At 45.9% G+C, this 18,075-nt stretch overlaps 1 protein-coding gene and 1 non-coding gene across 2 annotated transcripts in view; both read right to left on the bottom strand.

Moving 5' to 3' along the window:
* Window positions 1-5,305: 5,305 nt before the first annotated feature.
* Window positions 5,306-18,075, bottom strand: part of LOC132571854 (zinc finger protein ZFP2-like) — a 64,466-nt gene continuing 51,696 nt past the window's right edge. The window contains exons 2-7 of the mRNA XM_060238648.1: window positions 12,972-13,424; window positions 12,646-12,727; window positions 9,688-9,758; window positions 9,339-9,465; window positions 5,934-7,328; window positions 5,306-5,766 (exon numbers count right to left, since the gene is read on the bottom strand). Coding sequence (XP_060094631.1) covers window positions 5,306-5,766; window positions 5,934-7,328; window positions 9,339-9,465; window positions 9,688-9,758; window positions 12,646-12,727; window positions 12,972-13,394 — 2,559 coding nt within the window. The 5' untranslated portion in view covers window positions 13,395-13,424. The remainder of the gene's footprint in view (window positions 5,767-5,933; window positions 7,329-9,338; window positions 9,466-9,687; window positions 9,759-12,645; window positions 12,728-12,971; window positions 13,425-18,075) is intronic.
* Window positions 12,524-12,590, bottom strand: TRNAN-GUU (transfer RNA asparagine (anticodon GUU)). The gene has a single exon. It is a non-coding gene; the product is annotated as a tRNA-Asn (tRNA).

The raw sequence follows: 18,075 nt of genomic DNA, 5'->3' as shown, positions 1-18,075 counted from the left end.
CTTCCTTCCTGCGACTCTCAAACATTTGACATTCATGTCTTGCGGCTCTCAAACATCTGTTTATTTTATGTGGCTCTTATCTTAAGCAAGTTTGACCACCCCCTGAACTAAAGGAAGGTCATCGGAAGGTCTACCTTTAGTCCTCCTCCTATTGAACTGAATTGCAACTGTCCCAGCCTTGGAAATGGTACAGGCTCTTCTGCTTGGGGGAGAGCAAGAAATTGATTCCCCCCCCCCCATCTGCCTCTCTAGGACTTTCGGTTCTCTCACTTGAACCCTCAAACGTTCAAAGGAGCCGGGAGGGGGGGAGGGGGCCCCAAAGTTGCCAACTCCAGGTCGGGACGTTCCTGGAGATTTGGGGCTAGTGCCTGGGGAGGGCCAGGAGCTCAGTATGGATGTGCTGCAGTACAGTCCACCTTCTTCCAAAGCGGGCCTTTTCCCCAGCAAGGGGAACTGATCTCTGTGGTCCAGTCGACCTTTTAAGAGAACTCTCAAACAATCAGGCAAATGTTCAACAGGTAAGACTTCGATTAAACAGGAAGTAGAAGTACACAAAAACGCACACACACAGTACAGCACACAGGAGAGCTGACGAAGGAAAGCAGCGAGGAAGGGAAAAGGTTTTTGGGAAGGGTGACCATAATTGTGTTCTTATTGTTGTTCAGTCACACAGTCGAGTCTGACTCTTTGCAGCCACATGGACCAAGTCAAGCCAGGCCCTCCTGTCTTCCACCATTCTCCGAAGTCTGCTCAAATTCGTTTTACTTACATCAGTAACGCTGTCCGGCCATCTCATCTTTTGCCTTCCCCTTCTTTTGCCTTCTGTTTTACCCAGAGCTTACAGTAGGCCCTGTAAGAACAGCCCTGTAAGCTCTTGGAGGATTGGCTACATCAGGGGGTACGTGACCACATATGCAAAGAAGCTCTTGCTAGAAAGTGAGCCCTGGCCGTAGTATACCACGGTTCCTAGCCGTTTACCCAAGTATCCTTCTGAACCCATTTGGTTCCAGTACAGCCCTATTGTCAGTGTAGAAAGACCCTCCAGGATGAGGCAGGAAGGCATCAGCCTTCCCGACTTCCTCAGATGACCAGAGCAGAGAATCCATGTAGCTGATTTTGGACAATGCTTGATTTTGTCCATTTGCAGACTGGCACTTAAAGGAGGCTCATGGCAGAGCATAAGGAGGAGTTCCTGCTAGAAAGTGAGCCCTGACTACAGCTCTTGCTGCCAGCTGCTCTTAAGTAAGGTGGAACTATGTCATTTCCCCATCATTAAATGCATCATGTTGTTATGCTTCAACTTCTGGGGGTTTTTTTAGTTGGGTTCCAGATTTCTACAATACAAATCCTACTACAATCTTCTAGTAAATGTCCCATCCTGAGGACTATATTGACTTACTGTGTGTAATCTGTCCCTGTGAAAAAGGTGGACTACAAGTAACATGAAAAGGTAAAGGTAGTCCCCTGTGCAAGCACCAGTCATTTCTGATTCTGGGGACGTTGCTTTCACAATGTTTTCACGGTAGACTTTTTATGGGGTGGTTTGCCATTGCCTTCCCCAATCATCTACACTTTCCCCCCAGCATGCCGGATACTCATTTTACTGACCTCGGAAGGATGGCAGGCTGAGTCAACCTCAAGCCGACTACCTGAACCCAGCTTCCGCCGGGATCGAACTCAGGTTGTGAGCAGTACTGCAGCTTTACCACTCTGCGCCACGGGGCTCTTACAAGTAACATAAAGGTAATAAAAAATAATGGCTAAAGCTCTTTCCACAATTGGAGCATTTATACCATTTCTCCTTGGTGCGGGTTTTTTTTTTAATAATGCAGGTTTTACTATCATTTTAATAACCAACATTTACAAAGTACATTTTTGAAGCCTATGATTATTACACCAGTATATAAATTCATATTATTTATATGGACTTTGCTTTAGTATGAGTAATTAATTATCATATGGCAGTGTGCATAGCAGGTGTGACCAAATCTGCATAATGTAAGAGCCACATAAAATAAACACCAGATGTCTAGAGCCACAAGACAGAAGGAAGGAACTTTAAATGAAGCCTCCAAGCATAAATGCATTGTCTAAGCTGCCAGAGCTGGCAGCTTCCAGAAGTGATTTAAAGAGACAAATGTGTTCTCCAAGCTGGAAGACAGGGTGGCGGCGGCTTCAAAAGACACACAGTATGTATGAAATAGCAACGTGCGACTCCCGAGCTGCAGTCTGGTCATCCCTAGTGTATAGTACAGCCAGGAGATCCTAAGATTGCCTGGCAGCCAGAAGTTCTAGCTCTTTTAGTGTTATGCTAAGTGGTAAGCTAGACTTGTTTTAAGGAAAGAAACGTATCAGAGGCGATTTGCCATTGCCAGCCACTGCATCATAAGCCTGGTATTCCTTAGAGGCAGGCCAGGCTCCTCCACCCAAGCCCCCCCGCCCCCCCCCCCAAAAGCTTTGGCTACAGGGTTGCTTAGGGGTCACCCATCCAAACCCAAACCAAGGCTGACCCTGCTTAGCTTCCATGATCTGACAAGATTGGGCTAACCTGAACTACCAAGGTCAGGGCCCTTAATGCAATTAATACTGAATAACAAAATGGATCTGAATTCATTATGATTCTGTTTTTTCTGAAATGTCAGCCTAATCCTTAAATAAATCCCCTTTGTTTTAGTTATCCATTCATTCATTCCCAAGATCTCTTTTGACTTCCAGCATCTTGGAAATACCCATCTTGCTGCCTTGATCAAATCCAACGGAATGAGTTGTAATTTCTTTGAAATCCAGCATATTTCTTTGGAATCCAGCACCCAAGTCTTTGGAATAAACTTTTTAAAAACTTAAAACATTTGCTTTCTTTGTATTTCTGGCCCTCTTTGGGAAGCTCTGGCTCTTTGGGAGCAGACAGTGGTAGAGCATCTGCCTGGTAAGCAGAAGGTCCAAGGTTCAATCCCTGGCATCTCCAACTAAAAAGGGTCCAGGCAAATAGGCATGAAAACCCTCAGTTTAAGACCCTGGAGAGCCACTGCCAATCTGAGTAGACAATACTGACTTTGATGGACTGAGGGTCTGATTCAGTATAAGGCAGCTTCATACGTTCATATATCTTCCTTCCTTCCCCAGGGGACCATGAGGGGGAGGAGCCTCAGCCAATAGAAGGGAGATAGGCTTGGCTCAATAGCTCCGTTGTGTGAATGAGAGAGACTGGCAAAGCACGCTCTGCCTCTCTCCCTTTCTTCTCAAGGGAAGAGCCTCAGCCAATGAAGAAAATAGAGGTTTTGCTCTGTAGAGCCTGTGCAATTGAGCAAGCCTTGCAAAGCAAGCTCTTTGGCAGAAGGAAGCAAGAGAGAGGGAGAAGGAAGCAAATGACAGCCAGCTGCTTGGGGCCCTGATTTGGCCCCCGGGTCGCATGTTTGACACTCCTGCTCTAGACTGATCCTGCTTGGAGCTAGGAGTTGGACTAGGTGGCCTGTATGGCACATTCCCATTCTGGGATTCTATGATTCCAATTAAGAAAATCACAACATAATTTGAATAAACCATTAATGTACAGTATTCATTACCTAGTTTTATACCCGTTATTGAAACAGAATCTCTTATTGCTAATAACTATAGATTTGTTCCTTGTGTGGGTTCTTTGATAATTAGGTTTGATAAGACATTACAAAAAGAGAAATATGCTTTGGACATTGCCTAAATACCCATGCCTTAAACTCTACAACCGCACCTGAAAGCCTGCAAACATTTCTAAGCCTCTTCGATCTGCATTTATTCATCTGGATACAACTCTCTTTATCCTGCTTTCAAAAATAGAGGCAAGGATTTTGTAATCATATTTCAGCATGATGATGGGATGGCAAGAGCTCATGTTGGTAGGATCTTTACTGGACTTCAGTATAACTAGCATTCTGGACTCCGACAAAGAGGGCAGTAATAAATGTAAACATAAATGTAATCTATTGCAGCAAGCAAAGGAAAAGCAACTGTTTCCACAAATTATTGGTAAAACTCTGGTCAAGTACCATCTGGTCAAGTACCACCAAGCCCTACAGAATTTGGAAAGCATTTAATTCTTTCATTAATTTCCTGTGATCTAAAATTTTACCCTAATTCCCATTTTTATAAGGAATTTATTAATTTGGCTCATGTTGGGATTCCAAGAAGAGTACAGATTAGAGGGCATACAAATCCAAATTTGTTTTATTTTCTCACTATCTAACTCTTCTAATGCTTTATGAGACTGAGGTTTATGATCGATTTTGTTCTTAAAACTGAGTTATTTTAATTGCTCGAAATGGCTTTCTGAGAAGGAAGGCATCATGGTAAAGCTTGATCTCATTAGACCTTTGAAGCTAAGTAGGGCCACTACTTGGAAGGGTGACCACCAGGGAAGGCTCTGTAGACAAATGCACTGGCTACCCACTGCTGCTTACTTGCCTTCAAAGCCCCTTGTTGAGGTGGACCTAAGTCAGCTGTAATTTGATGGCACACTTCACACGTACACACACAAAAGGCTTTGTCCCTCCTCCTGCCTCTTTCTCATCAGTTCTGCAGCTGCACTTATGATTCTTTTCGCATTTTTATGGATAGGGCGTGCTTTCTGATCATAGCAAAATCCTTCCAAGAGTTTATAGCAGGGGTGCCAAACTCATTTGTTATGAGGGCCAGATCTGATATAAATGAGACCTTGTTGGGCCGGCCCATGTCAGGTTGGGCTGGGCCATGTTGGGCTAGGCCATGTGCGTACCTATTTAAGATTTGGTAGCAGAGATATACACTTTATAAAGGACACAGACATACATAATTAAATATTTTTTTAAAAAAAACAAAAAAACTTAAAACATGCTTAAAATGTTAGCATTTATTGGTATTAAAGGTGCTTTCTTTGTATCTCTCCCATGGGATCCGAGGAACTGGGCAAAGGAAGCTCTGGCTCTTTCCTTCCTTCCCCAGGGGACCAGGAGGGGGAAGGAAGAGAGGCTTGGCTCAGTAGCTCTGCTGTACGATCGAGAGAACCTGGAAAAACAAACTCTGCCTCCCTGCCTTCCTCTCCAAGGGAGGAGCCTCAGCCAATGGAGAAAATAAAGGTTTGGCTCTGTAGCTCCTGTGCGATTGAGCAAGCTTTGCAAAGCAAGCTGTTATGCAGAAGGAAGCAATAGATAGGGAGAAGGAAGCAGATGACAGCCAGTTGCTCAGGGGCCTGATAGGAACCCTCTGGGGTCCCGATTCAGCCCCCAGGCCGCATGTTTGACACCCCTGGTTTATAGGGTTTCACCCCTTTGTAGACTCTGTGATTCTCCTCTAATCATTCAGACAGATCCTCACCTTTGTGGATTTTTTGATGTTGTTGAAGATGGTTACTATGACTGAATTTCCTTCCACAGTTCAGGTATGCAAAATGTTTCTCCCCTATGTGGGTTCTTTGATGCTTTTGAAGAGTGACTCTCCCACTGAATTTCTTCCCACACTCTGAGCATTCAAAAGGTTTCTCCCTGGTGTGGGTTCTTAGGTGCTTTTTAAGTGTGCCACGGTGACTGAATCTCTTTCCACAATTCGAGCATTCAAAAGGTTTCTCACCTATGTGGATTCTTTGATGCTGTTGAAGATGGAAACTCTGACTGAATCTTTTTCCACACTCCAAGCATTCAAAAGGTTTCTCCCCTGTGTGAATTCTTTGATGGCGCTGAAGATGGTCATTCTGATTGAATCTCTTTCCACACTCCAAGCATTCATAAGGTTTCTCTCCTGTATGGTTTCTTAGATGCTTTTTAAGTATGCCACTCTTACTGAATCTCTTCCCAAACTCTGAGATTCAAAATGTTTCTCGCTTGTGTGGGTTCTTTGATGCTATTGAAGACTAACTCTCCCACTGAATTTCTTTCCACATTTTGAGTATTCAAAAGATTTCTTCCCTGTGTGGGTTCTTAGATGACGCTGAAGATGGTCATTTTGACTGAATGTCTTTCCACACTCCGAGCATTCAAAAGGTTTCTCCCCTGTATGGGTTCTTAGATGTTTCTGAAGTGTGCCACGGTGACTGAATCTCTTTCCACACTCCAAGCATTGAAATGGTTTCTCACCTGTGTGGGTTCTTTGATGCTGCTGAAGAGCGACACTCTGAGTAAATCTCTTTCCACACTCCCAGCATTCAAAAGGTTTCTCCCCAGTGTGCGTTCTTTGATGCTGTTGAAGAATGAAACCCAGACTGAACCTCTTCCTACACTCATAGCATTCAAAAGGTTTCTCTCCTGTATGGGTTCTTAGATGCTTTTTAAGTGTGCTGCTGTCACTGAATCTCTTTCCACACTCTGAGCATTCAAAAGGCTTCTCACCTGTATGGAATCTTCGATGCTGTCGAAGATTGCTATTGTATCTGAATCTCTTTCCACACTCTGAGCATTCAAAAGGTTTCTCCCCACTGTGCATTCTTTGATGGTCTTGAAGATGACCACTCAACCTGAATCGCTTTCCACATTCCGAGCATTCAAAAGGTTTCTCCCCTGTGTGGATTTTCTGATGTTGCTGAAGAGTGACATAGCAACTGAATCTCTTTCCACATGCTGAGCATTCAAAAGATTTCTCTTTGGTGTGGGTTCCTTGATGCCGTTGAAGAGTGCCTTTCCGACTGAATCTCTTTCCACACTCTGAGCATTCGAAAGGTTTCTCCCCTGTGTGGCTTCTTTGGTGCAAAAGGAGACCAGCTCTGTTCTTGAAATACTTTCCACATGGAAAGCATTTATGTGCCTTCCCATCAGATAAAATATTTCCATTCTCTGTGCAGATAGATGGCTTCCCTCCTGAGTGTGCAATCCTAAGAATGCTTTCCCAAGAGGAAGACCCATCAAATAAAATGGGGTTAACTTCTGAGTAGTCCTGCTTAGAACTCCTTTCTGAATGAACTATCTGGTGTTGAATAAGCTTTGTTTCCTCTGAGAGCCTCTTGCTGAAGTCTAAGCAGCTATGCATTTTCTCTCCTGTATGGATCCTTCCGTGACTCATGAACTCTTCTCCACAAAGGAAGCTCTTTCCAGGCTGCAGACATTCACAAACCTTCCCAGGGTGCTTTTGCAAATGGATATTATATTGAGTTTGATCAGAAAAGATCACTCCATGCTCCAAGCTCTTGTATGTTTCCTTCACCATGGCAAATACTTCACAGAAATGCCTTTCTTGGCATGGAAGAGCTCTATCCCTTGTCTTCTCTGCATGGCTTCCCTCCTGCTTCTGTGGTCCATCTTGATTCCTAAAGGTACATTCAGACTCTCGGTTTTTGTCTTTTTCTAGAGAGAACCACTCAGATTTCCTCATCGTCTCATCAACATTTCCTGCTGGAATAGAGACAAAAGGTCCAATCACCATTCACCCAAGAACTCGGTGTTTAAACAATTTATTGGTAGCATATGGTTACAAAACTTAACTATTTCTTAATATTTTTTTCCCATTAACCCATATGACATTTCCATCCCCCCTCCCTCCAATGTTGACTTCCCCGAGGTTATAAGTTCAAACCAATACTAAAGGCACTTCTAACTGCTCAAAGTTCAATATATATATTCTTACAACTAAAAAATTGTCCAATGTTTCTTTACTTTCCAAGTTTTCTCCATATATCCTTTAAATTTTCTCCACTCCCTTTTGAATATCTCTAAGTCATAGTCTCTTAGTGTTCTGGTTAATTTGTCCATTTCACACCACGATAAAACTTTCATAGTCCATTCCCATTTCTCTGGTATTTTTTCTTGCTTCCAAAGCTGCGCGTATAAAGTCCTAGCAGCTGATAACAGGTACCAAATTAGAGTCCTATCTTCTTTTGGAAATTTTTCTAATTGTAATCCAAGTAAAAACGTCTCTGCAATTTTCTTAAAATCATAGCCCAAAATTTTGGAATTTCACCCAAGAACTCAAGCCATGAAGCAGGACTTCCTAATTAATGGGTGTGCATTTTGTCTCCTGGCCTGCTAGTCACAACCTTTCTTTGGCCAGCCCTCTACTAGAGCTGTTTCTATATGCTGAATATGCCTCAGCTCCCCAAAATTCCCCAAATGTACTTTAAGGAAAAAAGGTGGCAAAAATCTGTTGCCATTTCCAGTTTCCCTTGCCATACAGGTCTTTTGATGAGGAAATACAAAAAGTTATCATAATTTCTAGTTTTGTGAGAGTTTCATTCCAGGAAGGTAAATGGAGTGGGTCAAAAAGGCTTGCTTCAGTGCTTAGTTCTTATGGCCCGTCTTACATGCCCAGAGAAATGCCATTCGCCACTTTCTCCAGGCCAGTTTGGCCAGTGATCCTAGAGGGGTTTTTCCGCCATCTTCTGGCCATGGAGCAGGAGTAGCTTGGGGTGTGTGTGTGTGTATTTTTTTAAAATTTGATTTGTGGGGAATGTGTGGGGGAAGTAGTTGTGAATTTCCTGCATTGTACAGGGGTTTGGACTAGATGACTCTGGAGGTCAACCCCAGCTCTATATTTCTATGATTCTAGGTGTGTTGACAGAGGAGCTTGTTTTCAGACTCCAAAAACACGTGTGTGCTGAGAGAAATCAAGACCTCGCCCAGTGGACCCCACAGTTCTAAGGAAATCCCCATGCTTTTTAGAAGGAATGTCAGTTGCTGAGGGGGCTAGAGACATGTAACTGTCCACTGTAGGAAAGGGCTGATGCGCCACTGGCTCATCCAGCAAAGCTCTTCTTAAGTAAACACCTCACCTCTCCCTAAAGTATCCAGTATTTAAGAATACTGCAGCCCCTAAAGGGGCTATTAGAGCTACACTGAGCTCAGCCTCAGAAAAAATTTCCCAGATTTCAGGCCCCCAGAGAACTCCCTCCCTCCTTACCCTAAAGTCTTTACAATTCTATCCAACCAGGAGTTGATAATTAGTGAAGCAGAAATCCAACATGGCTATTCTTTGCCTATTCCAGGGGTGGCCAACGGTAGCTTTCCAGATGCTTTTTTGCCTACAACTCCCATCAGCCCCAGCCATTGGCCATACTGATGGGGAGTTGTAGGCAAAAACATCTGGAGAGCTACCGTTGGCCACCCCTGGCCTATTCCCTTGACATAATGGTGAAGCATAACCACTCACAACTACATAAGGCCATGACACCCACCCTGGCCGCAACACTGGCTGCCGTTACCCCTGGACCTGCCAGGTGGCTGGTTTGCTTCACTAGACTATGCTGTACGCTGCCTTTACTGCCACCTCAACTCCTGGAGTCCTCCAGAGGGGGTGGGTACAGGGCCAAGCCTCAGAATAACATCCTGCTCTTCAATATTCTGATTCACACATCATGCCAGTAGCAGCAAGTTGCACCTATGAAAGACAAAAGACAGTAGCAGCAGTACCCAGAGAGGCCACGTTCCCATAGTTCTCCAGCATGACTTCCACGTAAAGAGCTCTTTGGCCCGGATCCAGCAGGGCCCACTCAGCCTCGGTGAAATACACGGCCACATCCTCAAAGGAAGCTGCGGACTGAAAGAAAAAGCAGATTTCCTCATCAGAGATCATGCTAGGTAAAAGTGCCCTCTCAAAGTAGACCATCCGGGAAGGTGCAGGATGTAGAGCGTGGCAGGGGTGAAGAGGGTAGAGTTCAGAGCCTCTCTTGCTCAGACACCTTAGAAGCAATTGTAGGAAGAAAAGTCCTCCTGAGAAGGGAGGGGGAAACTCAGGCTATCCCCTGTTCATCTCCCCTACCTGGTCTGCAGTGGCAGCAGCGGTTTCCACTCCTCCACAAGGGCAATAGCTTGACACCATCTCTTCACTTCCTGTGAGAGAGAGAACATTGGAAGAAAGGTGCCTAGACTTCATGTTTTGTTGGCTTGTCTGGATCCTGCTTCATGCACCCCTGTTCCCAGAGCTGTGAAACCTTGCTCTGTGTACACTCAACAAAAAGCAGAATGATTAAACTGAGGTAGAGGTGGAAGAGAAATACTAGATTCCCATGAGCTGTGGTACATAAATGCTGCATACACATTTCAGACTGCTGTGACACTTGAAACTTCTCCTCTGCGATCCCGAGCTCACAACTGTGGCAGCAAAGGCCCAAGAACACTATTCTCCCACTGGCTGGGCCCTCTCACCTGCCCTCAAGTCCAAGCTTACAGGAGAGGGGGAGGGGAGAGAAATGATGTCAAACTATACATCACCATCTGTCCAAAAACCCAGATGTGACATTAGCACGTTTGAATACTTGAGGGCAATATCAAGGGGTTTCTAGAGTATCTGTAGATGCTCTGACATTACATTTCAGCAGGATGAGATGTCAACATGATGACACATCTACCACTTGTCTGTCAAGCATGCATATTTCTGAGTGTCATTATGGTTCCCCAGACAAAGAGCAGGATACCAAGCTCTCCTGCTCCCCCCTCTTTTACAACCTAAGGGCAATAATAAATCCATCAGGCTCAAGGATGTTTAGGTTAGCCTGGCTGGTAACAGTGCGATGTGCCTCTCCCCCAGATTCACACAGACAGGTCTTATCTACTCGCAGAGAAAGTGTGAGAAAGGGAGATGTCTCTATTAACTAACATTCCTTAGTAATAAAAGAGATACTTTGTAGTAACCTTTGAACTTGTGACTCAAATTGCATCTGTATGTTATGCATTGAAGCTATCCTATAAAGTAACTATGTGAGTCTGTATACGTCATTACTTCCAAGGAATCTGTCCTTGGCAAAGCTATGGAGTTTCTACAATAAAGCAACTTTTGAGTCAATAACAAAAGACTGATTATTGGGAAATATCAATGCTTGACATTGTCCCACCTCCAAACTTCCCTACGGATGCCAGGCCAACTTTTCTTTTTTGACTCACCTTGGGTCCATCTAATGGAAGGTAGATGAGAGAGGTCATGTGAATGAGAATGGAATTCCCCTCCACAAATCTCTGTAATTCCCCCCTCAAGGGAATGGCCAGCACTACATCTTATGGTACCAAGTCAAAAGAACATAAGAGAAACCATGTTGGATCTGGCCAACAGCTTATCCCGTCCAAAACGCTGTCACATGGTGGCCAGGAGCCATCATGAGGTGCACCAGCAACTCTCCCACCGTTGCCCTCCAACACCAAGAATCAAGAGTACCACTGCTCCAGACAGAGTGTATCCTCTATACTTTGTAGCCGATAACCACGGATGGACCTCTGCTCCGTATGTTTATCTACTGAGTGTGAGAAAAGTAGAAAAGTACTTCTTTCTCTACCCCATACGTAATTTAGAAACTTCTTTAATGTTGTCCCCTCAGTCATCATTTCTCCAAGCTAAAATGCCCTAACCTCCTTAACCTTTCTTCATAGGGAAGGCGTTCCAGCCCCTCAGTCATTCTAGTTGCTTTTTTCTGCAGTTTTTCTAATGCTGTAATATCTTTCTTTCATTTTGCCTTTTTTTTTATTTCTATGTGCGTGTGCGTGCACCTGGAAGTCATGGCAACCTCTGGTGACTGACTGCTACTGAGGACCTGGAGGATATTCAGAGAGGTGGCTGAATAAAGACTGCCCCTGCCTCTGGCATTCCTTGGAGGTCTCCCATCCAACTACTTGTAACAGCTGATCTTGCTTCGCTTCTGAGATCTTATAAGATCAGGTTTGCCTGGGCTATCCAGGTCAGGGCCTACAATCTTTCATCAGGTGTGGTGACCAGAATTCAACACAATAACCCAAATGAGGCCACATGATAGATAATTCCCCCTTCTGGTGAATGGCCATCATTACATCCTATGGCACTGAGTCATAAGGACATAAGAGAAGCCATGCTGGATCAGGCCAATGGCCCGACTAGTCCAACACTCTGTGCCACCCAGTGGCCAAAACCCAGGTGCCACTAGGAGCACATTTGTTTTCAGTCCTCTTCCCAGTAATCCCCAGCATGGCATTTGCCTCTTTTAGTGCAGAGTCAACATTTTCAGGGGGGTGGTGGTCATTTACTATGGCTCCAAGATCCCTCTCCTGGTCAGTTTGGACCCCATAAACATATATATATATATATATATATATATATATATATATATATATATATATATATATATATATATATATATATATATATATATATATATATATATATATGTTTATGGGGTCCAAACCACCAGTTTGGACCCCTTAAACATATTTATAGTTGGATTTTTGGATCCACTTTGCACTTGTGCATGTTTAAACTTATTTGTCAAATCCCCACAATGTCTGTGTTCTCCTCGGACAGTAAACATTCCAGATCCCCATTTTACCTTGGATACTTCAAGCATTTGTATGTAAACATACATAATTTTCGAGACACGTTAGGCCTGCAACCTTCCTTCTGTGGCCACTAGACCTTGTCAGGCAGTCAATATAACTTGTTCCAGAAGTCCATTTTGTGTTGTGTGTGGAAGAATTTCTTTTCTTCTCCTGTCCCAAACCTTGAACATATGAAACTGCCTTATACTGAATCAGATCCTCAGTCCATCAAAGTCAGTATTTTCTACCCAGACTGGCAGCAGCTCTCCAGGGTCTCAAGCTAAGGTTTTTCATGCCTATTTGCCTGGACCCTTTTGAGTTGGAGATGCCGGGGATTGAACCTGGGACCTTCTGCTTAACAAGCAAATGCTCTACCACTGAGCCACCGTCCCTCCCCAACAACTTCACAACATGCACAAATTTAGGCACAAGGTACCCTTACCATATGAGAAGGCATCCTGGGCAGGCTGAGATCCTTCCTCCACAGAGGACTTTGCTTCCATCTTCACAGATGGTTCCCTCATCTAAAACAACAGCAACAGAGACAGGTAAGATGAAGATTGCTGAAGACCAAGGAGATGGATCTTGCAATATTCACACCCTCACTCCTGAATCGATCAACAGCTGATTCAACCAAAGCAGCAAGAATCAGAGTTGGGGTGTGTATCAACCCTGGTCAAGTGTCTGGAGGGATACAATATCAGGCAGAGAGGCCTTAGACTAAGGTCAAAGATTACAACTTGAATGGACTGCATAAAGCTCCTTCACCTGCTCTGCCTGCCTCTTCTCCTCCGCCTGACTCAGAAGGAAACCTTCGGCCAGGGCCACCGCCTGGGAACTGGTCTCCGGCCCACATCCTCTGACCCAGCTCTCCATCTCCAGGGGCAGGATGGCCAGGAACTGCTCCAGGATCACCAGGTCCAGGATCTGCTTCTTGGTGTGCTTCTCTGGCTTCAGCCAGCGGATGCAAAGCAGATGGAGCTGGCTGCAAATCTCTTGGGGCCCAACAGCCTCATGGTAGCAGAACCACCGAAAATGCTGGCAGTGTTCTTCTGGGATCCCAGTGCCCTGATGCAGGATCCCCGACACAGCCCTTTCCCAGAAATTAACACCACTTCCTTTCTGAATGGGATGAGGGTCGTTTCTCAGTCTCTTCCCAATTCCTGGTCCTTCTGGGTCCTGCTCTTCCATCTCCTTCCCCTTCTGTTGGGCTGCTTCCGACTGCAAAAAGATGCCTTTACTTACTTGGTATCAAGAGGGAGAGGGGAATATGTATTAAAAGGACAGAAAAAAACCCTAAAGAAGATGAGCTACAGCACAAAACACACTCAGGATGGCCTTGTGGGAGCATCCTTCGTGTGGTTTGCAGATCAGGATTAAGGCCACTGGCCAATACTAACTGTTGCAGTTAGTATAGCTCAATGACTGGTATGAACTGTTGTACACATTTCCTCAGTAGGCCAGAAGTGTTAGGCAAGAGCCCTCTCCAGCAGCTTGCAGAGGGGAACAGCAAAGGGGACATCAGGCCTCTCCAGGTTAGGTGCAAGGGCTGCTGGGATGAACAGGTGCAGCAGACAGGAATAAACACCCAAAGAAGCTGCAGATGAGGGGAAGGACACTGCAGCTTAGAAGGAACGTCTTGGCAACAGATTTTGTTAAATTAAAGCATTCCCTCTCTCTTCTGCACCCTCAGTCCCACCCTGGAATCACCTCAGGGTCTTAGGATGGGGCTGTGGTTGATTCCCATTCAAGTAGGAGTCCCCTCCACACAAACAATCCCTTTTTTCACTTCTGGACAAATCTCTCTCTCTCTCTATCTTCACTTCAGGACAAAAGTGTTTGTGAGTGTATATATATATTCTTTTCCTCCCTCACCACAGAATTGAAATCACAAGCAACAGAACTCTGGTTTATACATTATTTTTTTTCCCCTTGCACTTAAAGACTCTGAATATCCCCCCAATTCCACCTACATAGCTATGCAAAAATTAGGGTTGCCAGCCTCCAGGTGAGGCCTGGAGACCCCCCCCCCCCAAATTATAACTGATCATCAGAGTACAGAGAGGGGAAGGGGGAATGACTGCTTTGGAGGGCAGGCTCTACGGTATTATACTCCACTGAGCTCTCTCCCCCAGGCTCCAACCCCCACCCCCAAATGTCCAGGAATTTGCAACCCAGGAGCTGACAACCCTACAGCTTGATAGCAGCATTTTTGAGGCAGACTTAAAATGACCAGGAATTCAGCCGCAGTTTCATACACTGAATTTTTCTTGTTCTTAGACACTGACTTTTCCCTCCCCACCCCCAAATCCCTCTCATTTATATAGTAAATGTAAGAGCATAAGAAAAGTCCTGCTAGGTCAGGCCAGTGGTCCATCTAGTCCAACATCCAGTCTCACACAGTGGCCAAACATTCCTCTAGAAGTCCAACAGGGCAGAGAGGCTGAGGCCTTCCCCTGAGGTTGCCTCCTGGCTCTGGGATCTAGAGGATTAGTGCCTCTGAATCTGGAGGTTCCCCCCAGTCCCAATGGCTAGGAGCCATGGACAGTCTGATCCTCCATGAATCTATCTAGTCTGCTATGAAAGCTGCTTTTTTCCCTGGCCATCCCTCCATCCTCCCCACCATGCCCTACTTGCAAGTAAACCTTCCCAGGATCTTTCCAAAGGCTTTTCCTTGCTGTTGTGAATCTGTAGAAATTCAGAAATTTTTCTCCCTGCCCACCCCCCCCCTCTTTCTCGGCCTCTCTAGCAAACGCTTTTGTCCCTTTAACTCTTTCAGTGCTAGAGAAATTAAAATGTTTCCCATGCTGTTTCCAGCTCCCAGACCCAGAGGGACGGACCGGACTTCAGGCAGGCTGCCGCCAGCCATGCCCTCTGCGGCTTGGTGGGGGCTTCTCGGGAGGAATCCCCTTGCTGCTCAGAGATAGATCCAGGTGGGCAGTCATGTTGGTCTGAAGCAGTCAAACAAAGCAAGAGTCCAATGGCCCCTTTAAGACGAACAAAGTTTGATGCGGAATGTAAGCTTCCGTGCGCTAGAAGCACACTTCATTCCAGTGCTTCTAGCACACGGAAGCTTACATTCAGCATAAACATTTCTTGGTCTTAAAGGTAATACTTGACTCTTGCTTTGTTCCCTTGCTGCTCAGACACAGGAAACACCAGTTCCGGCGGAGGGCGAGGGGGAGATGAAAATTAATTAAGGGGAACTAAAGGAAAGTCATCGGAAGCAGCAGGTCTACCTTTAGTCCTCCTCCTCTTGAACTCTCATTGCAACTGTCCCAGGAGCCATGCAAGCAGCAGCCTTAGAAACTGAACATGGGGGAGACCAGGAAATTGATCCTCCCCTCCCCATTCATCTGCCTCTCTAGGACTCTCGGCTCTCTCACTTTAACCCTCAAGGGAGCTGCAAGGAGAGAGGCTCTGAGGCTGCCAACTCCAGATCGGGATGTTCCTGGAGATATGGGAAGAGATCCTGGGGAGGGCTGGGATCTCCGCACGGATGTGCTGCAGTAGAGTCCACCTTCTTCCAAAGCGGCCCCTTCCCCCAGGGGAGCTGATCACTGTAGTCAAGCTGACTCCCAGGCCCCAGAGGATGCGACACTGCTTTTCTGTTGTGTATGAGGACCTTTGTGAAGACTTATTGGGTGCTCCTGCAAGCCTCATTGGAGTCATAAGGAGTGAGCTTGGGGACTTGGGAACAATAGGCAGTAAGATCCAAATCACTGCTGCCCTGCTCCAATCACGGCCCCCTGCCGGTTTGAATGATCCAGTAACATACTTGAGCGGGAACCCTGAGTTGTGTATAGTTGGCCCCGAGGGCCAACTTTGAGTGCAGCCCTATACTATGCTGTGCCTAATAAAGAGCTGATGATCACTACCACCTCGCCTCTTCCTTGCGTTGAACCCACTATATCAGAGGTGGCCATACTGTGACTCGGGAGCCACATGTGGCTCTTTCACACATATTGTGTGCCTCTTGAAGCCCCCACTGCCTGGTTGGCCGGTTTAGAGAAGGCATTTCTCTCTTTAAATCACTTCTCCAAGCCAAGTCAACTGGCGGCTTGAGAATGCGTTTAAAGTTAAAGTTGCTTTCTTACCACCTCTCCCTCCCCATCTATCCATCCATCCCTCCCTCCCTCCCTCCCTCCCTATCTTATCCTATCCCCATCCTCTATCCTAATCTTTATCTTTTCTTCCTTCCGGCTCTCAAACATCTGAGGTTCATGTCTTGAGGCTCTCAAACATCTGACATTTATTCTATGTGGCTCTTACATTAAGCACATTTGGCCACCCCTACACTATATTATACTTTCCCTCCAGCCTCCAATCCTGCATTAAACAGGAAACCCATCTGACTATTTCTGGGGGAAATTTTGAATTAAACTAATGAAAACGAGGGACAGAAAGGACAATATTTATTTACAGGTTTGCCGCCACCACCACAAAGGGATTGGCATTATTTCTAATGCGTATAAAGAAGTTTAAGGCCAGTTGTCACCCAAAGAAGCAGTCTCCTAATTGGCCGGGGGAATTCGCATAAAGGGGACAGCTTGAAAGGCGGAGAACTGAGGCCCCAGCTGCGCACACCAAGATTCCACACACACACACCCCTTAAGAGAACTCTCAAATCAACCAGGCAGATGTTCAACTGGTAAAGCTTTGATCAAACAGGAAATGGAAGGAAGCAAAAACGCACGCACACGGTAAAGCACACACGAGAGCTGACTAAGGAAAGCAGGGAGGAAGGGAAAAGCTTTGGGAAGGGTGACCACCATAATTACCAATCCTGAAGAGGTGAGCGGATGCAGCCACACGAAGAACAAACGACCAGCCTTCCATGAAGCTAGAGCAGACTCATGGGACCGGGGGTGCATACATACACACGCTTGCTGGAGCAGCAGGGCGGTCCAGTTTCCGAGGCGGGGTCACGCCTTTGCCAGAAAACAATATCTGGAGGGTTTGGCTGGAGGTAAGACAACGAGGTGGGAGTGGCTTCAGGGCTCTGCAAGGACTGGATGGGAAAGGCCAGTCAAGGTGAAGAGACTTAAGCCTGTCCCTTCAAGTGATCCTGGGCGTTGATGGGATTAAGTCCTGAGTGAATCAAGAGGTCCCCTCTCTCTCTCTCTATTATGCATCCCTCTAGGGCGAGGAGGGGCAGTAACCAGCCAGCCAGCGGCTCTGACTCAGGCTTCTCTGCCGTTTCCCCAGGCTTTGACCAAACCAGCATCCATTTTGTTTCTCTTTGAGCCAGGCAGTGCCCTGCACTTATAATGTTGGGGTGAGGTACAGGATTGCTTCTCTTTTTCCCCATCTATAAACTGCCCCTCTGCAGGAGGAAGGGTCTGACTGCTAACACCCTGGCACCTTTAAGACCAACAGAATTTTATTCCTGGTATAAGCATATACCAGGAAAGGTGCCACTGGACCCAAACTTTGTTTTGCTGCTTCAGACCAACGTAGCTACCAAAACAGTCTGTTTGGCCCGTTGGATTTTCAGTAGCCAGTCAAAAGCCCTGCTGAGCAAGACCCCCACAAGATTCCACCCACCTTCTAAAAATTCTCAGCAGACACAAAGATAGGTGTTGACAGGTACTATAGCACCCACAGGGAGAAGTTGGGGGGGGGGGGGGAGGCTGGTCTATGCAGATTAAAATGACATTTTTTTTTAGCAGCAACACCACCAAAGTGCTTGGGGGCAACATTGAGAGGGCTTCTGGAGTTCTGGCTCCACTGGTGGATCTTCTGATGGCACCTGGGTTTGGGCTGCTGTGTGATATAAAGTGTTGGGCCAATGGCCTGATCCAGCATGGCTTCTCTTATGTCCTTAGGTTTTATTCTCTTTCACTCCTCTTCCCAATGTATTTACCCCAAT

The sequence above is a fragment of the Heteronotia binoei genome, chromosome 5, assembly GCF_032191835.1.
Source record: "Heteronotia binoei isolate CCM8104 ecotype False Entrance Well chromosome 5, APGP_CSIRO_Hbin_v1, whole genome shotgun sequence".
Taxonomy (NCBI): domain Eukaryota; kingdom Metazoa; phylum Chordata; class Lepidosauria; order Squamata; family Gekkonidae; genus Heteronotia; species Heteronotia binoei.
Note: the sequence above shows the minus strand (reverse complement) of the source record. Positions and strands in the feature narration are given on the sequence as shown.